General features: G+C 41.2%; 1 protein-coding gene across 5 annotated transcripts; it reads left to right on the top strand.

Moving 5' to 3' along the window:
- The first annotated feature begins 62 nt into the window (after positions 1 to 62).
- On the top strand, positions 63 to 25,307 carry LOC127024289 (merlin-like). 5 transcript variants are annotated; one of them, XM_050908769.1, is made up of 19 exons: positions 282 to 346; positions 4,551 to 4,799; positions 6,294 to 6,411; positions 8,184 to 8,309; positions 8,681 to 8,803; positions 12,511 to 12,594; positions 13,410 to 13,478; positions 13,699 to 13,781; positions 15,032 to 15,107; positions 15,562 to 15,699; positions 17,465 to 17,539; positions 18,325 to 18,438; positions 18,881 to 19,003; positions 19,593 to 19,810; positions 20,713 to 20,815; positions 21,550 to 21,677; positions 22,281 to 22,431; positions 23,127 to 23,336; positions 24,371 to 25,307. In XM_050908769.1, the coding sequence occupies exons 2-19, from the start codon at positions 4,792 to 4,794 to the stop codon at positions 24,404 to 24,406; spliced, it is 1,983 nt and encodes a 660-aa protein (XP_050764726.1). In that variant the 5' UTR covers positions 282 to 346; positions 4,551 to 4,791; the 3' UTR covers positions 24,407 to 25,307. The 5 variants fall into 5 exon arrangements, with proteins under 5 accessions (XP_050764724.1, XP_050764728.1, XP_050764726.1 ...); XM_050908768.1 differs by lacking the exon at positions 282 to 346 and adding an exon at positions 1,368 to 1,404; XM_050908767.1 differs by lacking the exon at positions 4,551 to 4,799 and having other exon boundaries at positions 63 to 346.
- Positions 25,308 to 26,189: the final 882 nt, after the last annotated feature.

Genomic DNA, 26,189 nt, shown 5'->3' with positions numbered 1-26,189 from the left:
AGTGTTGTGTCGGTGTGGTCTGCGTGTGCTGCCTCTGAGGCTGCCTCAGCGCGCAGGAGACTAAAGCCGATGGAAATGAGGTTTTTCTTCCTCTCCCAGGCTGAGGGGGGCCTGCAGTCAGGGGAGATTAGGCAGCGGGTCCTGGGTGTGGGCCCTGTTTCCTCAGGGAGCCACTGTCTGTGGGGAGACCTGCCATACCTCTGGCACCTGTGGGCTCACACAGCTGAATCCAGCCTGATTTTTGGTCTAAATAACTGATCTGGGTGCCACATTCAGCAGCAATGTGTTGTGCTGTGCGGCTGGATACAATCTGCAGCAGGCCTCGGTCTGGAGGCGCTGGAAGGAGGTGAGGAGGCAGAGGTGTGAGAGCTGAGGGGCTATTTTACACTGAATTTCAGGGGATGAAGCTGACTGTCAGCGCAGCCTCTTCTTGTGGCTGCATGGCACTGAGGTCTCTTTGCACAGGAAGTACTTCTGTGCTCTTCCACCTGCTCTTATGTAAATGAGCCAAACCTTGAAGGTTTTCCATGTAAATCTGGAATAATTGTAACATGTATGAAGTGAGGGCTGGCCTGTTGTCCTTGCTTATCCATACCCTGGTAGAAAATTAGTTTCTGTAAATTATCTAAAATGGAGGGTTGGAAAAAAAAAAAACAGCTTACAAACTGAATAATGGCAAAAAGCCTTGATTTTGTTGCCTTTGAGGTCATATGCTCCTGGCAGCTCATGGAGCTTGTGGTCTCTGTTCCTGTGACTTCAGGCTGAGGCCATCCCTTTTTTTTATTTAAATGTGTTCATTTATCTTTTTCTGCTGGCAAGTATTTTGGCTGCTGCCCACTTTTCAGGCTTGTTTTCTTTAGGCATTATTTTCCCATCATCTCTCACCACAGGAAGATGGCAGGTAGGGAATCATATTTACTTAACAGGACAACACTGTGCAGCTTTCCTTTTTAAGGTGGCTGGGTATGGTGAGAACAGGCTATTCTTTGTATGGCTGGAGACACTGTTGAAATGGTTTGATCAAATACTATCAAAGGAGATATTTGGAAGTTCATTATCAGTTCTTACAGATATCCAAGTCAAGATTCAGGGGCTTCCCTTAGTGCCTTGTTGCTTGAATTACAGTGGGGAGAAGTTGGGAGGAGCCTTGCTGGCACAGGCAGGAAATGGTTAAGAGCCTTTCACATCACCTGGGAAAGCAATTCTTTGATTTTTCAGAGGGCGCTAACATGCTGCAGTTCATAGGAAACAAAGGAAAGGGGATCAAGTATAAAAGTTGTTCTTGGATTTTATTTTCAGTGGCAGAACTTGTGAGGGCTGGGTATTGATGTCTGCTGAAAAAATGTGGAATTTTGGATTAAAAACAAATTTTTTCTTATCTTCATTCAGAAAATGATCTGTGAGGTAAGTCTTGATTCCGACTGGTGACTTTAGATAACTTCTTTTTAGATTGAGAGGTAAGAAAAACCTTTATATTGCTGACCCATTTTAAAACAGTGAATTGTTTGCTTAAATTGTTACTTGGGCAGGGCAGGGAGCACAGGCAGAAGTGTGAGTCAACAACTGTAAAAAGCCCACAACGCTTTCCTGTATTGTCTGCATTCAAATTGCTTGCATTAATTTCTGAGCTTAAGTATAGAAATTCAGGAACCGGGAGAAACATAATGAGTCAGGGGAATTTGCGACTGAGAGTTGCAGTAGATATTTCAGCAATGACAGGAGACTTTCAAATTGTAGTAGTATCTATGTTAATGTACTTTTGCAGTTGATGCTTCAAGCATCTTCTATTGGTGACTCTTAAAGTACTTCTGAAACCTTGTTTCTTTAAATCACACTGCACTCCCAAGGGTTTTATATTTCCAGCTCGTGTGAGGACTTTGCTAGCAGATGGTACAGTTGCTGCCCCTGTGCATGTGCTGATCCTTAAGGGCAGACTGCTTTTGGGGGGGTGGTGGTATAAGAGAGGGGTCTTGCAATTGCCATTAATTCCTAGCCTGTCTGCAGCTGAGACTAAGGAGGTCTCACCTTAAAAAGTGCTGCTGGCTTTTTGTGTGTGTGTGTGAAAACAGATGCTTTTTCACTTGAGTGTGGCTGACCAAAGTGTGATTGGATGGTAATAGCACACGCACAGTTGTCACTGAGAGCAAGTGCCATGTGAAGGGAAATCCTTATATCCTGTGGAGAGCCCTGCAAACCATCCATTCACCTTGGAAATGCTAAACTGAAAGTAAATTGTACTCTCACTCCTGGGAACGTTAATTACAGCTTGTTGAGGTATTTCTCTGTCTGTCTCTAATGTACTGAATTCTGGTGGATTTATTGAGCTTTTTGGGGGGAATGCTGATTTCATCTTCTTTCTCATTGTACTTTTCAGTTAATAGTGTAAGTAAGTGGTATCTGATGTGTGGGTTATTTCCCATTTTGATGAAGTGTGCAGTGCAGTGGTGTAACATGACTGCCCATCTAGTGCTGTGATACAGATAAGCATCAGTCCTTGCAAGAGTCGCCTTGCCAGTTCTTCTTGCTGTTGCCTGCTGTTCCCAGTTTCCCTTGCAGCCCCACGTTTTGCTCAGGCACTAGTTTCTCATTGTCAAGAAGGGAGAAGACTATGATGTAGTCAAAGCTGGTGGATGTCAGTTCTTTGATCTTGGACCTGAACACGCTAAAAGGCAGAGTCAGGACCGTTTAGTTCTTGCAAATTATATCCTCACCACAGCATTTCTGCTCCCCTCATCAAGCAAAGCTTTTATCATCTTTCTGTTGGTTTTCATAAGGTGCAGGAGAAGCTGTGGACATTCACAGCTTCTGAACTATCTGTTCCCAGATTCTGGCTGGACAGGAATCTTTTATAACTCTGCCCTATTTTGGATTAATGTGTTATTTGGTAAGGTTATGACATGCTCTGATCCTGGGTCTTGAGCTTAGATCCCTGTGGCAACTGCAGAAATAAATCACTGGAGCTCAGTGACAGAAACTCTATCTTGAAACACGTTGCACATGATTCACAGTTAAATGTTGTTAGTAGCAGGGATCTAGTGAGTAGATTGCTTTTGCATTTAAACAAAAGATTGCAAACCCAGGTTGTCTTATTCGGCAAAATTTCTCTTATTTGAAAAAGTTATTTTTCTAAAAACTTGACTGTTAAGTGCTTTTGCTTATGTTGTCAGTATCTGACATTCATTTAAGCTATTCAGTGTGAAAACCTTTTCTATTTCTTTACCAGTGCTATTGATTAAAATGCAGTGTACATTTCTTGGGAAAATTTGATATTCAAAAATGTCTTTTCACTGTGAGTCAGAATGTACTTTTCCATGGAATAAAAATTCTGGAAAGGAAAAAAAAGCTATTGGAAATGTTGAACAAATTATATTGTCATTTCAACCAGGTTATACAAGAAAAAAGAGTGAACTTCAAAGTCAAAATGAAGGGCTCTGGTGTTTTTGTCATATTTTGAGAAAATTAGTACATTCTTCTGCAGTTGTTCAATTTTATCTGTTCAGCGTTTTCCATATGAAACTCTTTGAGAATGTTCTGTACTGGCCCTAACTCAAAGTTCCTGTTTAATTCAATTGGCCGTTTCAAATTACGTATTAAAAATGAATTATGAAGCCTTTTTCTCCTTTGTCTTCAGCCATTGGTGTTTCTTCTAGAACTAATAGAAGAAGGGGTTGTTTCCAGTATTGTATAGTAGTTTGTAGTTCTCATGCTTTAATTGCTGTATCCAATGGTACAATTATTTACAGTAAATCTCTGGTTTTGAAGAAAACTGGACAGGAAAGACCTTTGGAATGTAACAGGTTAAAATATAATTTTGCTGTTAGGTGTGTTGCAGCTTGCAGATTAGAGATCAAAAAATTACTGAAATAATTACTGCTTTTTTGGATGCCTTCACATGATGCTTTCCTTGTCAATATTACTGTGGTCACATTACACCATCCTACTATGGTAATTTTTTGGTTTTTAAATATTCCTTTCCCCTTAATGGAAAACACTTTTCTATGCTAAATAGAAAGGACCTGAGCTCTGCTCAGTAGTGTGCACTGAGGTGTTGCCTAAATTATAGAGGAAACGCACTCTGTAGCAAGATCTGTTTTTCACTTCTCTAAAAATATTCCCTGAGGACAAGGGGGTACCCCAGGGGTGATGGGATTTGGGCCCTGGATTTGCCTGTCCCTGAAGCACCCTGGCTTGCACTGATTCTCAGTAGTGTGAACTGGCCTCTCCTAGGACTGGTGGCAAGCACCAGCAGAAGGACCAGCTTGGGGAGAGTGCTTTGAGGGCATGTAGTTCCCTCCAGTCTTGAGGAGGGAGCAGATACTGTCACACTGTTTTGGATACAAGTTCAGAAAGATAGACATTCAATCCTATGCTTTTCCAGCATCATAATATTCTTATTGTTAGTGAATTTTTCTCAATGTGCAACCTGTCTGCAATTTAATTACGCCCATTATTCCTTGTCCTAACCATTGTGGTCATGAAGAGCAGACATTATTATGTCTCACCACACTTGTCCCTTCTCTGTACTAACCAGTACTTTCATTTTACCACAGATAATTTTCTAGCCCTTGGATCTCTCCTTTGGATTCTCTCCAGTTAGCCCATTATCTTTCCTCAAGTGTGTTGCCCCAAACCGAACAAGACTTCAGCAGAAGCTCTACCAAAGCCAACTGGAGGGAGAGGACTCCTCAGCTGGTCTCAGTGGTGTCAGAAAGATGAATTTTCTCCTGAGCTTTTCTTCCCCACTCTGAGTTTTCTCAAGTACTTGTTCTCAACTCTGCCGCTGATGTCCATATGATTTGGTAACTAACTCATCTGTTCTCTGCCTCAACTTCCCTACAATTTGAAAAGAAAAACTTCCATATACATTTTACATCCTATTTAGCTTCTTGAAATTTTTGGATGAGGGGCATGTACAAAGTAAGTGGAAAATAATCAGTACATTTGCAAGCCAACTTAGAGCTCAGCAGAAGCAAAGAAGGGGACAGGATATTTTATAAAATCCTGGAAGGTACAGACAAATGGAACTTTTCAGTTTAAACTAGAACTTTATTTTGGAATTCCTTAAGGAGAGATTGGAATTCTGCCACACTGTAGTCTTATATTGTAGGAAACCAAGAATGCCTCAGTCTCTTCTTGACCTATATAGTTCACAGATACTAAGTAGGTTGTGTAAGTCTGAGCTGTTAATTTTATAAAGTAAAAAGACGAAGAAAACTTTACAGGCTGATTTCCTGTGCTCAGAAATAAGCATCTGAGAACTGCATAGGGCAGATTCACACTACCATTTAACCCCAACTTTCAACATTTGGTTTGAATGGTATCCACAAACCCTTGTGGCTGTGGAAATAGCACATGTCTCATCAGTTTTCTTGATGGCATGCAGTCAGTTGCATTTAGAATAGAAGATTTGTGAAGGAATTTTTCTGTAGGCTTCTGCGAAATTAAATTCATTTCACAAGAACTCCACTGGGAAAATTTCTGTTCCAATAACTTTCATCATTGTGAGTTAGTATGCCCAAGAGAACATGGTAAATTCAGTTTAATTTCATTGCATATATTCTTGGCATTTGTATCATTTCAGGGAGTTAAGATCTCATGGTGTAAAGAAACTCAGTAGGTTAGTTGCTCAAGGAGCCATAACTGATGGAAAAGGATTCAGTTGGATTTGATATCTTAAGGTTTTGCTGCATGATGTAGTGCTCTACTGTGTGTTTCACAAGTGGAGCTTCCACTGATGCATTTGGTGTTGGTACATGCCACAGAGACCTTTGAGAAAGGGAATTTTGCTTGGATATGTAAAAGGGATGAGGAATGCCATATTTCTGTTGGCATTATTCAAAAGCCAGGTATTACTTCTAGGAAACTGTAAACATTCATCCTTTGCAGAGTTTTGTTGCAAGAGACTGCTGAATTGCATGGACTTGGGTGATTGTATGGAGCACAAGGGCTGGGTTGGAGGTTCCCTAGATGTCCTCAGCTGTAGTGAGAGTGCCTGGATCTTGCAATATAAGGTCTGAATGATATTCTTTCTAGTGCTGTAGGAACCCAGTGTTTTCCGAGGTCTGAGGAAAGACAGGAATGACATTTTGGAGCAATTTATTTTAAGGAGCAAACTCAATTTAAATGTCAAACTAATTTTTTTGTTTCAACATCCTTTCTTATTGTCTTGGACACAAAAATGCGTGTTTAAAGGTGACTTTATTCTGCAAGTTTGGACTCACCTTACTTTGGAATCTAGCCAAGAAAATGTTGCTGAATTTCCAGCCCTAAATGTAACGCACGTTCGATTTCAGGTGTGGCTGTCCTCATAAACTAAAAAATATGTCCATCCGAGGCCTGAAGAAGAAACAACCGAAGACTTTTAAAGTCAAAATTGTAACAGTGGATGCTGAAATGGAGTTCAGCTGTGAGGTAAGAGTCCTCAGCAGAATGCTAGAAAGATGGAGACTGACCTTTGTATTAGCAAGACATAAATTTGAAAAGTTAAGATTATCAGTTCATGGGTGGTCTTAAAACTGATCTATTATTTTTATAAACAATGGATTACATAGTCTCAGATGCATTCTTCTGTTAAACAACTCTGACTATTCAGAATTTAAAGCTGTTTCCATGAAACGCATTTGACTGTGACACTGCTAAATTAGCAGTAGGCCTGCTTTCTTCATAAGCATTCCAGCACATGGTGCAGGGCTTGCTTGTAAGTATACCTGCTTCTCCAGAAAATTCGTTTTTTTGTAAGTGACACAATTCTTTAAGACGCTGCCAGCTTGGATAAAGTCAGAGCTGGTCCTAAGATGTTGCTTAAAATAATTTATAAAATAGTACTTTTGCGCTCAGTTGATCTGGGACATTCACTTCAAATTTGCTATTTGTAAACTCCAGTTTATTTCTTTAACTGCAATGGCTGTTTTGTATCTCTGGGCGGAAGAGAAAAATGACCAAATGAAAAAGCTAGCTTTTCTTCTATTAGTTACAGCTATTTAGTAAATTGGATAGAGAAATCATGACTGCAGAAAAATATGGAAGAAAACAAATATAGCAAGTGATCAATTGCTAAATTAATTGGGCTGCACTATGGAGGAGACAGAACTGTGCCCGATTAATTCCTAACCATCCAGCAAAAGCAAAAAAAGATGAACAGTTATTCTGAGAAGAGTTAGAAAACTGAGGCCCAATGGGACTGGCAATTCTAATGAGACTTGGCTGTCTTGTGGGGCACTTAGTATTTCATTTACCAGGTTCCTCAGAGACAGAATAGATTAGTCACAAGCAGTGCACTTCTATGACTTACTGATCTAGCATACTTGCAGACAGAGTTGTGAAAAGAAAGGATTTGGAAAATTTGATTTAGAGCTCAGCGTCCTTGTTAACAAATCCAGCTTAATGTATTCCTTCCTTTGCTATCTCTCCCTTCTCCCCAAATATTGCTCTTTTGCTGGGATGATTTCCTGCTTTCCATCCAAATATTGCCTAATAGTTCTTTTTTTATTAAGTTTTTAGTGGCTGACCCATGCAGTTAGACAAAATAATCTTTTTAACATGTAGCCAAACAGAAGAAAAGGATGTGCAGCCTCTTCAGTGAAAAAATGAGGCATCATATGTGTGTGAATTTTGAGACTTTTAATCAAAGTTTGCTCTCTATGGAGCCAGGCTACTAAATTACTCTAGAAGACAGGCTCCTGTTCATTTAAATCAGAGTAGCATAAAGGCTTGGCTTGGTGCCACTGAAATAGCTGAGGTATGTGAAAGGTGGATTTGCTTTCATTTTTTGGCATTTCTGCACTGTTCCCTAACACTCCTTTGATCTCCCCTGCCCTTCTCTGTCTCTCCAATTTGTATAAACTATTGAATAAGATTTTTACAAGTATTAATAAAGCCTTGCTGTGTCCTAGGAAATCAATAGCGCAATCCTCATTCACTGTGCTCATAAAGTGCTTGATGCTGTGGTTAAATGACTACAGCTGCTCTGTGAATCTTTCTCTGGGGGAGAGGAAGAGGAGGTAGAGCACTGTAACTATTGCACCTTTTGCTGTAGGCAGCAGTAGGCATATTTCATTGAAAAGCTAAAGGTGAAATAAGAGTTCATAGGAGAAAGGCAAATGGTAGCCTAGTTTGCTTGACTGAAATGCAGCAAATTCATTCAAGACATACCTGTTTTTCTAAATTTTCTTTTTCTCTTTTAGATGAAGTGGAAGGGAAAGGACTTGTTTGACCTGGTGTGCCGAGCACTTGGTTTAAGGGAGACTTGGTTCTTTGGCTTGCAGTACACAATAAAAGGAATGTGCACCTGGTTAAAGATGGACAAAAAGGTATAGGAAACAAAAAATAACAGCATGGCAATTTTCTCCTTATAAAAAGATGTACTTTTTTAGCTCAAGAGCTAAAGGAACGTGTTACATGACGACTCATAATTTTAGGTGGTATCATTTATTTAAAACTAAAGTTCATTGTGTTGTTTGGTCTGATTGCTTCTGTCACATTTGGCCTGAAGTACCACACACCAATCACCACTATATGCACTGATTGCTATTAGATTAAAGCTCAGCATTGCCCTTCCTTCTAAAATATGGAAAGGCTGCTTTAAGTGGATTACTGGCTGCTTTCTGATTTTCCTCTGGAATATTATTTTGAGACACTTATGTACTATTTTTGCTGCTGATTTTATTTTATCTGTAAACAGGTTTTAGATCAAGAAATCCCCAAAGAAGATCCCATTAGCTTTCATTTTTTGGCTAAATTCTACCCAGAGAAGGTAGAAGAGGAACTATTACAGGAAATTACCCAGCACTTATTCTTCCTTCAGGTCAGGAACAGTTTTTAACCATGAATTCCTTCTGTATTTACCCCGGTCCTTTTGTATTGTCTTTGATCTTGTTGGCAGCTGTTAGTCTCAGAATGATTCTGCTGGCTTCAGCTGTATCAGTGTCTCTGTAAAGATCTCATTTTTATGAAATACAAACATCTCTCCTGACTGCTGTGGTTTTATGTACTGGTAAGCTGAACGTTGTTTGCCTTCTGCAGGTTTTTGTTCTCTTGATGGCTTCTCTTACTGTTTGTGCTAGGAATGGGAGTTAAATTGCTGAGACCTGTAGTTTCATGTAAAATCACTTTTACACCTAGCAGTTTGGATGATAATTCCACATCTGGATATTCCAGACTTGTTTTGCTCTTATAGTATGTGTTTAAAAAAAAAAATCCATGCAAGGCTGGCACTGCTTGAAGAACTGTGAGAGTTTTGCCCTAATTGGTCAGTGCTGAGAAGTATAAAGTGAAGCCATCATTTTTGTCAGCTTCAGAAGTTATCTTGAGGACTGTCATCTGGTCTGCTCTGGCTGCAGTTAAGTTGGATTAAGAGAGTCTCAACAGCTCCTTGTCACTGTTGTCTTAGACCTGCTGGTGTAGCCTCTTGTGTAACCATTCCCTAATCTAGTTCTTTCAAAATAAGCAAGAGACCTGTTATTAGATGTACGCACTGTGTGTGGGAGTGACTACACAAGCAATTACGGTGGCAGTTGTGAAGGTGGAGGAGAGGGAAGGAATGGTGATAAGCAGTTGAGGACAATAAGCTTTTTCACCCATATCAGCTGCAAATGGAACAAGACCTGTGACTACAGCCTATCCCTGAAACTAAAACTTGTGAGTTCCTAAAAATAGTCCAGGTGGTTACTTGGGAGATCTTGTTGTGTATGACTGTAGAAGGCACAATCACTAGAAAACAAGAACTCCCTAACCTGTCCTTCTTAAATCTTCATTTTGGATTGTAGGGAAAAAAGATCATAGAATTTGCTAGCCATTCTGAAATACAGGTTTGTTCATCTAGCAAGTTTCAAAAGGAGTGGAGCAGCATACACAGCTACAACTCAAACAGAAGGTTCACCACAATGTGTGATCCTTTTAAAGACAAAGTCTGGAGGCGTCATCATATTGTCTGATAGCCCCCAGATGAGAAGTGCTGTTCCCTTCTTGTGGTGTTGGTATTCTTCTGAAATGTCCAGACTTGCACACACTGACTTCTGCCAGTCCAATTAGCCAGTTTGAGTTGTCTTCCCTACCCCATTGAACTGGATGCCTGCTACTCATGCTAGCAGAATAAATCCCCAGCCCTGTCAAATCTTCATTACAGATAACAGAACCCATTTCAGCTCTGCCGTAGGGGCAGCTACTGAGGAGCTGCAGGACAGCAGTACTGTGCTCAAGAGCAGAGTTGTTAGCTGTGTGAACACAGCTTGGTCTGTACACCATGGTGGTTCTTGCAAATTTACAAACTTCCATGAGATGGAAGCCAGTAAAAGTAATAAAGTTAACCCCACACATGCATTGATGCTAGTAGCTTTACAGAGGCAGCTTTCTTATTTGCCACTTGGTTTTCTTTTGTCCCAGAAATTGTTAGGGTTCTCTTAGCTCCATTAAAAAGTAGATGAAGGAGCAAGTTCTTGGAGTACAATGCTTCGTTATCAAAATAAAGATGCATCAACCAGGAAAAGCCATGCTGTGGCTCCATAGCTGCAGCAACAGGCCGTAGCTGTAGCAATAGGTATACAAGCATTGAGTTTTGGATGGTCACTTGTTGGTCAGCTGTTTGTTCCAATGTCTGTCATATCCAGCTTCTCCTGAGTTGCTGTGGAGTCCTCTGCCAGTTACACCCACCTGGTGTGTTGCTTTATTCTGGTAGCTTTCAGCAGTATGTGTCTGTGCAAGTAGTATGGGTGTATGGAATAAATTCAGTCTGCATCTGTAAATAAACACAGTAAACACACTTGTTCCCTGAGGAGGATGTGTTAATGAAGTAATGGGAAAATGCTGCTGTTCTGAGGGTTAATATACTAACTAGAACTTCATCCAGAACCCTTAACCACTTGGCAATTTTTTTCTTAAGCTAATTTTGGAAAGGAATGAGACGGGCAGAACTCTTTTCCTAGTCTTTTAATCCTGATTTTTTTCACTTTTCTTTTCTCCTTGAACCTGCCTTGACTAGCAGATATGCAATTAGCAAATTCTTCTCATTCCAAAGTAGAAAAACAAGACTGAAACAAATTTGAACTTGCAAAGTTTCCTGACTATAAGAACGTAAGATCACACCTGGATGCTAATAGGAAAAACATGTACGGACATCTGGATGCCGACAGATTTCAGCTCTACTGACTATTCAGACCTTTACAAATTGATGTGGCATAACAGCTTTCTGCAAAATGTGTGAATAAATGTAAATGACTAAAGCTAAATATTGTCTATTTAAAGATTAGGGAATTTGCTCCTTCATAAAGTGTAACAAAATGTCTTTGTAAGAACTGATCAGAGAAAACCCCCAGACACTTATGGGGGATTTATCTTAAGTTGTTCTAAAGTCTGAAACGTATGATTTACACCACGGAGTATGAAAGCTGGAGCTTTCCAATTTGGAAGAAAAGTCTTTTCATTCTTTCCATTTTAACAGCTTAGAAAGAATTTTCCCTGTACTATAACTCGGGTTCATATATTGTGCTCACCAGAGACTAAATTTAAAAGAAAAACTTTCTTGATGGTTCATTTCAGTTCACAGTACCTACAGTGCCAAAGTGTATTTGTAAAGATAGCTCAGTGCTATCTCAAGTAATTTTTCTTTTTGGAAATGTTTAAGACTATGCATTGTGCAAAACTTTCTTGTCTTGTGCTTGTTAGTAGGCTAAATACATTACACCTGAGAGGAGGATTTGTGAAGATTAATTTCCCCTTCCCTCTTTAGTTTTTCAAGTAAAAATTACCCAACTGATTTAAAATCAAGCAACATCTTACAAACTATTACACCTCTGATCTTGGTAGCACCATAGATTATTAAAATGAAAAGAATGTTAAAAGACTCTTTACCATTTATACTGCGCTTTTATTTTTAAGCCCCTATGTTTTTATTGTGCTTAGACCGCTGTAATTGAATAAATTAAGTGCTCTCTTAGTCGGCTTCCCTTTGTGGGGTCTCTTTTATTCTGACATTCTGGAAAGCTTGAGAACATACTATTATGGTTTTCAGTATGTCTCTGTCCTTGGCATTATTAGTCAGCTGGACAGCCCTGAGCAATCTGGTCTAGTTGGACCTGCTTTGACTAGATGACCTCCAGAGGTCCCTTCCAACCTAAAATTTGATGTTTTACGTGTTTTAAAGGTAACTTTTCCAAAGCAGGAAGAAAAAGAAGGATTGTTAAAAGGAATGAAGTGCAGACAATAGAATTCATGTTTTATAACACATTCTTTTTCAGGACTCCTTATATAAATGTGTGGAGATAGACGACTGGCATCTCTATGAACTTAGAATTTAAGACACTTTAACTTTTAAAAGTTGGGGTTTTTTTCATTAAATGTAATGCTAAGTAAAGGCTTCCTGTGTTTCTGAATGCTGTTTTATTGTTGCTGTCATTAACTCATAATGGTGATGTTTGGTGCCAAGTTACAGTCGGGGCATGTCTAGTTTCATTTCAAGCCTGATGTAAGTCCTGACTTTGAGCTTCTTTAACTTGCTCCCTTTTTCTCTTGATTTAGGTTAAGAAACAAATACTGGATGAGGAAATCTATTGTTCTCCAGAAGCAACAGTTTTACTGGCTTCTTATGCTGTTCAGGCCAAGGTTTGTCATAGAAGTGCTCTTTTTATTGATTTTTTTTTTTCTTTTTTAACCAACACATATACATGCTGGTACATAAAACACAGCAGTGTTAAAATTTGTTATTAAAGAAGTAGGTCATCCTGGGAGGTACAGGAACAGCTAGAAGAATAAGCATTACATGCCCCTACAAGGATTTTGGTATTATATACTATGCTTTCGCAACTTGGGGGATTTCTTTGGACGTAACATTTTAATGTAATCTTTCTCCCAGCTAGAATTATTTCCTGTTGTTTTAAAAAATGTCCATGGATACAGCAGGTGCTGATACCAGAGCTCACAATGGAAGGACATGATGTTTTTTAGTATCTCTCAGAACATAGTTCACTTCATGCCACCAAGAGCCAAACTTATACAATGGCAGGAGGTGAACACAAATTCTTAGCAGGGCTGGCCCTCTGCAGCAGCCCAGCCTATATGCAGTAGGCTATAGAAGTAGGGGAGCTTACACTCCTGAACATAGCCTGTAGTTCAGAGGAGGGTATGAAGTCATGGGAGATTCCCCTGTCTGCAGTTACCAAGAGCTGCAGGCTAGGACTGAAGTCTAAGGTTATAGGCCACCTTAGTGGCTGCATTGGAGCCACGTGCAGAGCACAAAGGCTGGAAGTAACTTCCATGGACAGTTCAGATGAGGGGCGCCTGTTTATTATGTGTTATCATGTATATGAGAGAACCAGACCAAAATCTGTCTCAAGCGATTGCATCAAACTACACAAGCAACAAATTCTTCAGCATTCTGCATTTAACAAACTGAAGTATCTTTTCTTTTCTTGGGACAGTATGGTGACTATGACCCAAATTTTCATGAGCCAGGCTTTCTAGCCCATGATGAACTTTTACCCAAAAGGGTAAGTCTTTATTCTGTATAAAACCAAATCTTTGAATCTACTCTTTGTAACATAGATATTGCTATGGGATTAACCAGAGCATCAGAAACTGTTTGTATCTGCCCTGAACTTGGCAAAATGACCGAGCTGTGAACTGCATTGCTGCATTCACGTTGCTTGGGAGAGGCAGCAGATGTATTTGTATCTTCAAAGGAAACCAAGCTCCTTCCTTTCTCTGTAGGTCCTGAGGCAGTATCAGCTGACAGCAGAGATGTGGGAAGAAAAGATTACTGCTTGGTATGCTGAGCACAGGGGTATTGCCAGGTATTGAAATAATTTCATTCTTTGGAAATCCCATACATTTCAGTAACTGGTTGTTTGCTGTCTTCAGTGAAATTTGGCTTTTGTAGAGTGAGCAAAGAAATACTGTTTTCCAAGCTGTGATGTTAGTAGGTTAATTTATAACTAAGGATAAAAACACCCACTCATCTGGGGTAAAAAGTGTCTTGTGTAGGGCTCCAAGTGCTTGTAAACTGGACTTGCTTTGAAGTGAGCAGAGAAGCTGAGGGCTTTTGCAGAGCTTCAAGACCTAACACATCTAAGACAGGAGCCCTGTCTCATCAGAGTCCATGTACTCCAGCAGAGAGAAGTTCCTGCAGAAAGTTTGAGTTATGTTGAATTTGAAGTTAGCCCTGAGAGTTTAGCCTTTTCATTTAAGGCCGTTAGCTACCTGGAGTTGCTGGTGTGTCTGCCCTATGCAGCAGCTGCCTTTCTGGAGCCAGATCACACCAGTCTCTCCCTAGAATAAAAAGAATTAATCTGATATGTTTTATACCTTGTGAAAATCATGGCTCAAAAGGGTGTCAGCATACTTAGAAAGGAACCAAAACAGTAAAGACATGGCATCATAGTTCCAGGACTGAGTTTTGGTGCTAGTCCATGTGGACATTCAGCTACTTCAAGACATTCAGCATGCCTGGAAATTCAATTAAACAAGAAGTAGGAGCTGTTGGCGCCCAGAGGCAGCCTTTCCTAATGTTTTGGTTCAATTTCTCTTTGGCTGTTCTAGATGCTTCTTAGCACTATTTTTACTGAATATTTTCCTCAAGACTTTATTAATGCCTCACCTTGAAGGGAGAACGGTGGGTGGAGAGATTCGCACCCTTCTTTGGCCTCTGCCCAAAGCTCTGTTTAGAATTTGTTCAGGACTCATCTCTCAATGAACTCTATTTCCTGAAGGAAATACCCTCATGTCGTGGAAAACAATGGTAGGGTAGGTCTCCAAGACATAATAATGATGGAGTGGCAAAACTAACACAAGGATAAGACTGGACTTGAATTTTTAATAAAGATTACACTATACATGATTCAAAATAGGTACAGCTTTACTGTCTTTATTCTGTAGAGATGATGGTTTTATTATCCTCTTTCTATTGTTGAGAGTAAGATGGCAAAATTAAAGAAAGTACAAAGGACCAGATTGCCTGTTCTTTTCTAAGTGGGAAATGTACAGTCAGCTAGGAGAGAAAGGTTGGAAAGGAATCTCCAAGTATAATCATGGCCTTATTCTCTAGGGATGAAGCTGAGATGAACTACCTGAAAATTGCCCAAGACTTGGAAATGTATGGTGTCAATTATTTTCCAATTGCTGTAAGTGCTTTATTTTAGCAGTTTTCAATTGCTGTAGATGATGGTACTGTCCTTTTAAAATCCTCCAGGGAGTTTGGAACGGGGTCTCCTGACTTCTGCTTTTCTCTGCTGATGGTGGGCTGTATACTGATTGTCCTGACTTGGTTTACTTGCCTGCTAAACGAGTAGGTGAATACAACAGTGAAGATTAATGTTTTACAATCTGACAAAGGTCTTGAGTAGCTCTTGGTATGTAATAGGAAGAAGGAGAAATAGACCAAAAGTTTGAGCTGCTATAGTCAACCTAGAGGACTGGGTTTATTAGCTAGCAGTGACAACATTCGTAGTATTTTGTGGAAACATCAATTTCCTAAAAATACAGATAAATATCAATGTATTAGAGTAAGTGTGGCTCTTGTCTGTGGTTGTTCAATGTCACCATAAATTGCGTTTACTGATATCTATTGTTTTTTAGCAAAATAAAAACCATACAGATCTCCTACTTGGAGTTGATGCCAAAGGTATTCATATCTACAGCATTAATAACAGGTTCTCTCCAAATAAGTCATTTGAGTGGAGTGCTATCAGAAACATTTCCTATAGTGAGAAAGAGGTATGATGGCTTTGATATATTATTCTTTTTATATGGGCATGGGTGTGGACTGGGATTCTTGGAACAGGCTGAAAGCTGTCTCTGTTTAAATAATTTGGGGGAGAAGGGGAAGATCCTAGGGAGCTTTGTTATAAAAATAACAGACCTGCCTTTCAGATGCGCTGCATAACCTCGGTTCCCCTAGGAGCCAGAGGCTGCTCTGAGCTCTCCAGACTTGTGGAGCCCTCTGTTCTGGTTCCTTCCCTGCTGCTTGTCCTTTGCCGAACAAGTGTGTTGATCTCTGAAAAAGACAGATATTATGAATGCCACTGTGACTAGCTTCTTCAGTTATCTCAGCAGGAATTAGATGATCCGTAAAGACTTAATGCCATTTTCACATGCAGAAGCTGTCCTTGGACATGAGGTTTGAAGCACAGTGGCAAGAGGAGACACTCAGGGAGATAAACATGTTTTTCTGCCTGAATTCTGCCCGTTCGTCAGTGCATGATCTCAGTCTTCAGCACAACCCTACCATTGCAATTTCACTGTGATTTCAGAGCCCATCTTTTACTTGTAGAAAGTACAGTGGGGAGTGGGTGAAATTTAGTCTCATTACAAATCATGTGGCTACATGGAAGGCTATAATCAGAAAAACAAAACCAGAAAAACTACATTGGTACTAGAATACCTGGAATTTGTCAGCCAAAGGACAGCACAGCCTGTTCCATTTTCTGTGCGTCTTTTGAAAAACATTGAGGATGAGATTTGCTGTCCAGAGTTAGATGTGCATACATTAAATCAGGCGGGACAGCCTATAGTTCTGCCTCCAAAAAGTTTTTGGTCCTTGCATAACATTAAACTTCCCCTCTGGTCTGTGAATAAACTGCTTTAACTCCCTGTTGTTGGGAAATTGGGCAGCCCTATATTAAAGCTCCACTATATTCATTGACACATTCACAGCCCTGCTCCTCACAAGACAATACATTCAACCAGTTGTTACCTACGGAGTGAAACGAGCTGTAGGACATTATGATCTTGGTGACTCAGATGGTCTGAAATTATACGTTGCATTGCAAATGAATTATAGGAATAGAGTGCTAGCTAACCCGTGAGTCACAGAAAACACGATCTTAAAGAATGGAGCCATATTTTGTTATGCAGCCAAACCGAGCACAACATATGAAGTGAAACAGTGTGTACTGACCTGGTGGTATGAAAGCCCTTCATGTCCTCTGGAAACAGCTTGGGAGATAGGACTGAAAATGTGAGAAAGCAGGAGCTCCAGGACTGTTATCTGATGGTCAGAAGAACAAGTCCTTCGGGCCCTTGATACATTTTGTTCACACCTGCAATGAATGGTATTCAGAGAGGTGTTTGACATCTCCCTGACTTTAAGAATATGACTACTGCTGGGGATTAGTAATGTATTCTGTTTTCCTGATAATCAGTGCCTGTTCCAGTGTTCTTAGCATAGTTTGCAATGCACAGGTGGTATTATTACGAAAACCACCATCCAAACTGGCACCGGGGTAGGTCTGTGGGAGGCTTTATCTTCTAACATAGCCTGCTATGGGAGCAGATGAGGAACCTCTGTAACAGCAGCCCTGGTTCTGATTCTTTTGAGCAAAACATTTTTGCATCACTCTCCCCACGTTGTGGCATAAATCACTGCTTCCCTGGAGAGAAGTGGAGATGTGCTAAAGTTTGCATTAGTATTAATAGTTGCAGCTTTGTTTTTCCTCCTTCTCACTGTGTTTCCTTTCTTTTTTTTCTTTTGCCTGTATAGTTAACTATTAAACCTCTTGACAAAAAAGCAGAAGTGTTCAAGTTCTTTTCCTCTCAACTCAAAGTGAACAAATTGGTAAGTGTCCTGCTTTCCTTCTTTACAACTGAGCCTGGTAATACTGACTGATATCTGAGTGAGAAATATTGTTTGTAAAACCTATGGAGAGGCCAGGGAGCATTGAGTTTCAGCATGTGTTTTCCTGAGGATTGTTCCGTCTGGGAAGTCAGGGTGCACACATTTGTCCTCTCTGGGAAGGAGAGGTGATGGGTGGAAAGTGAGATGTGAAAGAAGGCCCAAATCACAAAGGGAAATCCAGATGCTGGAAGGGGAGGATGTAGTGTATGGAAAGGTGCAAAGCCAGTGCAGCATCTGCCTATCTGGCTGCTGTGGGTTCTTAATCAGCTACTGCCTCTCCTTTTCTGGGAGAAGCAACAAGGAAGGGACCTAATCAACTGGCTAATTGTATCATCGCTGATTGCTTCCTAACACAACCACAGGGCCTGGGTCACTTCTCAATGAGCCTGTGGAGGGGCCATCGCAGGTGACCATTCCCACAGCTACCTCTTATGTGTTCTTGGCCTAGATCTGTTGCCTGTTCTTATTCAGGAAAATGGTTAACTGGAGGGGGATGAAGGACAGAAGGAACCCCTAATCCTGTTATGAACTTTAATAAACTGTTACGTACCTGGGTATGAGCCTGCCCTGGGTGCTGATTTTCTTGGAAGGGAAGCAACTGCCAGCACTTGTGCTGAAGTCAGAATTGTCAGCTTCTGTCCTGTGAAGCCAATGTGGGGCTCTTTGTCCCTCTGGCTGGGGCACAAGTACATCAAAATCGCATTTGCTTTGCTTTTCCTATCCAGATTTTGCAGTTGTGCATTGGAAACCACGACCTATTTATGAGGAGAAGAAAAGTGGACTCAATAGAGATCCAGCAAATGAAAGCACAAGCCAGGGAAGAAAAAGCTAGAAAAAAGGTAGATGCTTTCTGCTCCTCTGTTGTTGAAAACACTGATTATTATTCCAGCTGGTGCCCTTGCTGTCCATGCCTTGCATCAATATGTGTGTGGGAGGTGAGAAAGTGCAGCAGGATTGAATGTGGGAACAGCTCTAGTGTGAATGCAGCATCTGAGGATGTAAGTGATGTTTGTGAAACTGAACAGGTGATCGCAAAGATTTGGGGTACATAATAGATTGATCCAAGTGCTCTTCCAGTAGTCTGAAATAACCAGTATTACCTGTTAGAGGAGTTCAGTGCTGCAAAGTGCAAGCAGCTTCAGGATTGCATCTCTGGTGAATATCAGTCCACCAGCTAGAGAGCAGTCCGTTCTTCGTTGGAGTCATTTGCTGTGCTGCCTCAGGCCCAGATGAGATTCTGCTGCAAACCCACAAACGTGGTATTGCTCATTCTCTTTCCAGATGGAGAATCAAAGGCTGGCCAGGGAGAAGCAGCTTCGAGAAGAAGCTGAGCGAGCCAAAGAAGAGCTGGAAAGGCGTCTTTTCCAGCTGGAAGATGAAGCCAGGCAGGCCAACGAGGCCCTGGTGAGTAGCACATTAGTCTGAATATTCTTGTGCTTGATGGGCTTTCTTGGTTTGGAAGCATATTTTTTTTTCTTATGGCTCCTGTGAGACAGCAGGAATTATGGCTCAGACAAGGCTGGAGAGTTTCTGACCACTTGTGGAGAGGGCATGCTGGAATACCTGAGAAAACTCTGATCTGCCATAACCTCCATTTGATGTGAGCCATTCGCTCCCTGTATTTGGTTCACAGTGCTTTCTTCAGGCAAAGACGGAAGAAAGGAAGCAACCATGGAGCTGAAATTGGGAGAAAAGAGCATGGTGCACTGGCAAATGAAGGGGCCAACTTCAATTTTTGGTTGATGTCTTAGGCCAACTCTAAGCAAATGTGTCTCCTTGTTTTGTAGATGTGAGAGGCAGGAAGGAAGTTAGGCAATTCAGGAGCAGAGGAGGAACACCAGATCCCACAATTATGTTTACTATACTTTTTATTTTAAGGAATAATATTTTTATCACTTGATCTTTTGGGGAAAGATGTCCTCTTCCTGACTGTCTGCAGGGGTAATTTTGTAGATGCTAGACAGCATAACTAAGAAAAACTGTTTCTTCTTAGCTCCGATCCCAGGAAGCAGCAGAGTTGCTGGCTGAGAAAGCTCAGATTGCAGAGGAAGAGGCAAAATTGCTGGCCCAGAATGCTGCAGAAGCTGAGCAAGAGCGACAGAGGCTGGAGATCACGGCTCTGAAAACCAAGGAGGAGAAACGCCTGATGGAGCAAAAGATGCGGGAGGCAGAGCTGATAGCAGTGAAGCTGGTGAAGGAGTCTGACCGGAGGTTAGATTTGCTTGAGTGGGGTTGTGTGGTCCCTAGTGGGATGCCTGGGTGGAGAGAGTGCTGCTTTTCTCAGAGCTAAGCCCATGAGGGAGGGATTGTGCCCAAAGCAACACTTCAGAGTGACTAAGCCTTCTTGTGTCTTGTTTGTTCCACCTGGTACCAGTGGTTGTGATGCAGGTCAAGAAATTTACAGAGGATCAGATGGAAGGCTTTAGAGATGTTTAGTATTAAAGATCCAGAATGCAGAAGCATTTTCTGTTTAGTGTTATCAAAAGAGCACTGGCTACCTACCTATCTAAATTTACCGATCTGTATATCCTGTGTTATGCGGCTGTTTTCATTCATTAGTACCAAGTGATAGTCTCTTGTATCCCTTTCAGATCTTTGAGGAGTGTAAACTGGGTAAACTTGTGTGGAATATAAACCACTCTATAAGTATTTGCATGTTCCATAACACTGTGCTGCCTGAAGATGCAGAGCGGATCAGTGTTGACAGAGAATGTTTAACCTTGCTATTAAGGGCCTTCTGCTTGTTTTAGGATACTGCCAAAAAGCTTGCCAAGATAAAGAGCAGCTATGTTGCACCTCTCCCCACCTCAGAGAGGATCTCTGACAGCCTGGAGAATCTGTATCAGCAGGTCATAACTGAGTCCATGGAAATTAGGAGTAGGAAAAACATGTTAATTCAGCCAGTTTGTGCAGGATTGTCTTTGAAAGCATATGTCATGCTGTGTCCAGTTAGTTCTCCATGTGACCATCCTACCACAAGTGTCTTTGGGTAAAGGAATCACTGACAGTAATGGATCTTGTTCTCTGGAAGCTAGTGAGGTGCATAGCTCTGAAATCCATTTGCTTTATACTGGAAATCATCAACCATTCATGTCAGGCTGTTTGTCTTACAGAGCCAAGGAAGCAGAGCATCTGAAACAAGATCTGCATGAAGCCAGAGAGGCTGAACGGAAAGCGAAGCAGAAACTCGTAGACATAACCAGGCTTAATTATCCTGTAAGTTTCTGCTCTACTGGGCACCACTTCATCTTCAGAGACAGTCAGATGTTGATTGCATTTTTATAGCCCCCGTCAAGCTGAGTAGTGGCATGTCTGCATCCAGCTAGGGGACAAACACCTGTAGGACCAACTGGTGCTTAAACACAGTGTAGCTAGGATGCAAGTTGTATTTTTTCAGGGCAGTGAGTCAGGATGATAAGAAAGGCAAGACAAAAATTAAAACCAGGACTGGTGTTGGGACTTAAGGAGCAGAGATTGTCTTGCCTGCATTCATGCCTAATACTGACTCTGTGCCATCTTAGTCAGGCAATACTTTGTGGAGGTGGTTGTACTGAGCCAGCTGCGTTGTCCTGGCATGTGAATTGCCCAGGAGTGTCTTTAGGCAAAGCAGATGAAGCTGTCTTCAGCAAGAAGGCAGCGCTAAGGCTGTGTGCCCCAACTCCCTCTTCTGTTCCAGTCTTGCTGAGAATGGATTTCCATTCTCTGCTGAAATACAGAGGAACATTGCAGCCAGGATACTTCTCTACCCTTGGATCTGTGGGTTGTAGACTTCAGCAGTTCATGTGGGGCCACTCAGGTAGAGGAGAAGGGCTGCAGGAGCATCTGTGTGTCTCGGAATCCATGGGTAACTTATGAAATGGCCTAGCATGGCATTCTTGCAGAAGCTGGGGAGATAAACCCAAAATCAAACAATCAGATCTTACTGACAGTGCTTGTGTTGCCTCTTTCAGCACATGGTCAAGTACCCGCAATACTCGCCAACTGACGCCAGAGATGCCAACTTTGACAAAGGATCCATGAAACTGGATTTGAAGGACATTGACCTCAAGAGACTATCCTTTGAAATAGAGAGAGAGAGGTATCAGTATGACTCTCAATAAATGAGACTGTTAATCATGGAAAGTCCAGAAAGGAAAAAAAAAATCTCTGGGAATCACAGTTCATCCTTTTAACAACTCAGGATGGCCTCCTACTTGTACATATGGCTGGAGGCCTTTTACTGAGCTGGTGTGGATTATGTCTGTGTAAGACTAGTTATTTACACAGAGGAAGAGTGTTCTGGTGGTATCAAGCCATGACAAGTCCAGAACCCTCCTCTCTTTGAGAACATTATGTCAGGGGCAAAGTACTTTGCCGGAGCAACAGCATGTTAGAGGACAGGAGTTTCCCTCTAGTGTTGAAGTATGGTATTGCTTTGATCTAATACATCGACAGGCTTTTCCTCTCTCGGTCTGGAAGGAAATGCTTGGTAAAAAGTTAGTAAGTATGTGAATGCTGAAGGGTGGAAGTGAACCCCCTTCTCAGTGGGTCAGGGGAGTCAGGCTGACATGTGCCAGACTTCATTTTGCCTATCAAAAACCAAAAATGAACGAAAGAACTTCTTCTCTCCTCCTTCCACACACACCTGCTCTTGACCTATGTCATGCCAATAAGCTTTCTGTCTCCAATGTGTGGACTACAGGCTAGACTACTTAGAAAAGAGCAGAAAATTCGAAGACCGACTGAAAGAACTGAAGTCTGAAATTCATGCTTTGAAACTAGAAGAAAAACAGTCAGGGCTTTACTCTCATTGGAATGAAGTACTGGGATCCTTGGATCGCTCCTTGGGAAATGTATGTACCCTAAATACCTGCAACTTTTTTCAGCATGAACCATAAAGAATAGTGTGGGTGTGCCAGAGGTAGTTGCTGTATTTCAGTTCAAGGCACATGCTTTAGTACCCTTGATAGTAAAATACTAAAAGTGTGAACACAGACAAGGAAAATTCATGTCAAAACAAAATCTAAGAAGTTTTTCCTGGGCGGGATACCAGTACCATAAGCAAAAAATAATCATCTTATTTTACAGATTATGAAATCACAGTAAGGCTTTAAGGTCTTGGAGCAAACTAAATTGTTGTAACTTAATAACACATTTAAATGTGGTTCCTCATAGTTTGCAACACATTCTCATTCACGTGCTTTGTGGTTGCTAAAAGTCATAAAAGTCTCTGGCGTAATTTTTTTTTTTTTTAAGGCAGTGAGGAACTAAACCTAGATTTTTGTTGTAAGTTTCTTGTTATTTATATAAAGACTCCAGCCTCTTCCTGAACCAGTGCAAGAATAGGGCTGGCTTTGTCCTTCCAGGTTGTTCCACATGTAGCAAAAATGGCTCTGAGTCAACGGTTTTAGAGAGAGAAGGGAGGCTTGGAAAAATTATGAGGGAGGATGGCCTTTATTTTCTGACTATGCATCTGATGTTCTTTTTGGCTTAATGAGTGTTGATATAGAGAGGGCATTTAATTTCCATGTGTTCTTTTCTTTTAAAGACCCCATCATGGATGAAAACCTTCGAAACTGGAGATTCATTGGACATAAATCTTCAAAGACCTTTCCCTGCTTACTCGTTAAATACTACAAGCAGCTGGCCTTGTACCAACAAAATTCAATACACGATGCCAGTGGAAAAGTCATCTTTTCAAGCAAATTCCTTGGTTGCCAACAGTGTGGGCACAGGAACCAGAAAACAGATTATAAAGGTAATCAGATTTGTAAGTAAATTCCCAAATGTTGACGAAAAGTTTAGAGTTCAGAGAGGTAAAGAATGTCTGGCTTTAGGGAGTTTAGCTGTTTTGTCTAGCTCTGTCGCAGCCTCTCAAATGACGAGTCAATGCATGGCTGTTGCATGAGTTTGGAGACCCTGCACTGGCGCACCGGTCGGGACTGTTTATAACTTGAGGCCGCCTGTTTTTTCTCACTTATGATCTAAGCTGGAATGCAAAGCTGTAAGCCTTGGTAAATGAAACGGAGATGCCCGTATGGAGTAGGAGGAGCTGTGTTAAATTTTATTTGTATCAGCCGGGCTTGGAAATGAGAATGTGCTCCCAGGTATAGAGAGCTTAAAACATACCGTGTCTGTCTTCTGGTTTTAAGGGGCAGGGAGTAAGATACCAGTAAATGCCTAGACTTCCAACAGTTCAGTTCTCTTCCAGTGTGTTCCCTGTCAAAGAGTCCTGAAGAGCTAATGAGCTGGATCTTATGAAAAACCAACCTGCTTTTAGATTTCACTAGAATGGAGAATCTAGTATGCATTCAAGAAGAACTGTAAGGGCATGTGGTCTTGAGCAGTGGGAAGGACATCAGCTTTCTCTAGGCAATGCTAATTGTGCAAGGTATTGGGAATAAAGAAAGCTTGATGTATTTGCTGTGGTTTTATATGAACAAAACTGAAGGGTTTTAGGATCAGTTAAAGGCTCTAGTATATAACATTCAAGACCTGAATCTTCAGGGTTGTGTGCTTAGAACTAGAAGGAACACAACTGAGTGTAGCAACAGATGAGGAAGGAGCTCTTTCTAATGCAAGTAGCAGAAACAACTTTTAAGACTAACCTAATCCAAATAGCAGGGGTGAGGCAAATATGCTTGTTTTAAGAAGGAAGAAAAAGCTATTGCAGAGCATCTTGCAAAAGGCTACGGAGTCAGAGGTAAAGGAAGAATTGGACCAAAGAGAGTTACTTTGCTTTAAGTAGGAGTTCAGGGTGAAACTAACTTTTCCCATTTGATTTGCCTGTAGGTTCAGCAGCATGACTCGGATGTGATCTACATTTGAAGCCTCTCGTTTCCTTACCAGACTGGTAGAACCTGGTGGCCATCTTTTTGGCTGCTGCAAAATGCACCTATACGAGGACGCTTGCGCAGCTCTGTCTGCTGACAGGCATCAGCATAAGAGACGTGGCACTGTAGTTAGTGGTGCCATTCAGCTTCCAAGCAGATAACATAAGGTGGGAGCACTAAAACTGCCAGTGTAAAATGGCGAGTGTCTTTGGGTACATCGGTAAACATACGAACCCAGAGGAGTGTTGTTTACTACTTATGCACTTTTGAAGAAACACTTTATACTTTGCTAAACCTTCTTCCCCCCAGGTGTTTTTACACACTGACTTATCAGTATGGTACTCTACTTTTGTAGAAAGGATGCTAGGCAGCAAGTGTCCAGGAGATGGTTGGGATGAGAAAAAAATTATACATGAGCTTGGTGTTTAGCTGCACAGTAGACTAATTATGTTTTTGCTTCGGTCCATGGGACATGACTCCCACAGAGCTGCTCAACATTTTAGTGTTTGCCTGCCAAATATTTTCCTTTTCCTCCCCAAACATTTCTTCGTTTGCTTAATTGATTTGCATTTCTCTGAGAGAAATATCAGCTTTTAATTCCAGACGTAGAAGTGGACATCTTCAAATATCTCTCATTCCTGGGGGAATCCTTTGTTTGGAATGCAAAGCTTCTGTTCTCTCTGCAGTTTCTGACTAGATCAAGCACTTTCTGTTGCTTTTGCTGCTCCAGCAAACTTCGCATACATTAACTTGTTTCGCAGTTCTGTGTAACACAGCTTCCAAATTAGACAAAGACAAAAGATGCTATTGGTGTCTGCTGAAGTTGGACTTGTTTTTTATGGAGAGGTGCATGCAGCAAAATGTCCGCCTCATTAGTAAAACCTACTTGCATCTTCTGGTTTTGTGTGTGTTTAAGTGTCTGTTTCACCACAAATTTTCAGTCTGAGGGCTTCTGGGGAAGCAGACAATATGCAGCTGTAGCTAAAGTTAGTAGCACAGTTGAGCATGTGACATGTGATATAAAAATGAATGTTAATGTTGTTAAGTATCTTGTTTTAAAAGCTAAGATTAAAAAAAAAATACATTCAATAAAAAGCTTCAATTTCCAGTTGCTAGTAACAGCTTTGAACTGAATGTTGTGTCAATATTACAACAACGTTAACAAGGCAAGTTCTAAGAACAAACACACAAATCTCCTCTGTACACATCTGCAACAGACTGAGAGCCCAGTGGGGGGTAGCATCTGTGGCCAGCTCTGTTCTCAGACTTTTACCAGTCATGACAGTTGCGTGGCAAGATGCACGTAACAGCGATCTGCAGCGGTGTCCCGTTGTCTATTTTCTCAGCCTTGAGAGTAGTTGCCGCCTTTGGTTGGCCGGGTGGGTGGGGTGTGTTAATTCTCTTCGCAGCTCTGTCTGATAAGAGATGTTTGCAGACTATTGGCTATTATGTGCATAATTTCTGATCTGTCTGGGAAAAGCCTTGCATGTGAGATGGAGAAGCTGTCGGAGGTGTCGGACTGAAAAGGCAGATGCTGTCAAGGTCCCAAGGTTGGGTAGGTGGCATTGGCCAGAACTGGGACAGTGGTAAGATAGGAAATGGTCCTAGAGGAAAACAGTACAAACCAACTCTGAACATGGCATTGTCGGATTTGGGGGTGAGGAGGAGTGCTGGGACTTCCCTGGTTCTTCTTTTCCTGTTTCCTCTTTTTTTTTTTTTTTTTTTTTTTGTGTCTTGCCACAGATAACTAAGCTTGTACCCTCATTCTGCCACATGCT

This window comes from Gymnogyps californianus, chromosome 20 (assembly GCF_018139145.2).
Source record: "Gymnogyps californianus isolate 813 chromosome 20, ASM1813914v2, whole genome shotgun sequence".
In the NCBI taxonomy this organism is placed as follows: domain Eukaryota; kingdom Metazoa; phylum Chordata; class Aves; order Accipitriformes; family Cathartidae; genus Gymnogyps; species Gymnogyps californianus.
Note: the sequence above shows the minus strand (reverse complement) of the source record. Positions and strands in the feature narration are given on the sequence as shown.

Coding starts and splice junctions, on each gene's coding strand:
- LOC127024289 (XM_050908767.1), top strand. CDS start 282: ATGTGTTGTGCTGTGCGGCTGGATACAATCTGCAGCAGGCCTCGGTCT. Junction 15,700..17,464: donor TTTCCTATAGTGAGAAAGAG/GTATGATGGCTT, acceptor TTGCCTGTATAG/TTAACTATTAAACCTCTTGA. Junction 20,816..21,549: donor TAACCAGGCTTAATTATCCT/GTAAGTTTCTGC, acceptor TGCCTCTTTCAG/CACATGGTCAAGTACCCGCA.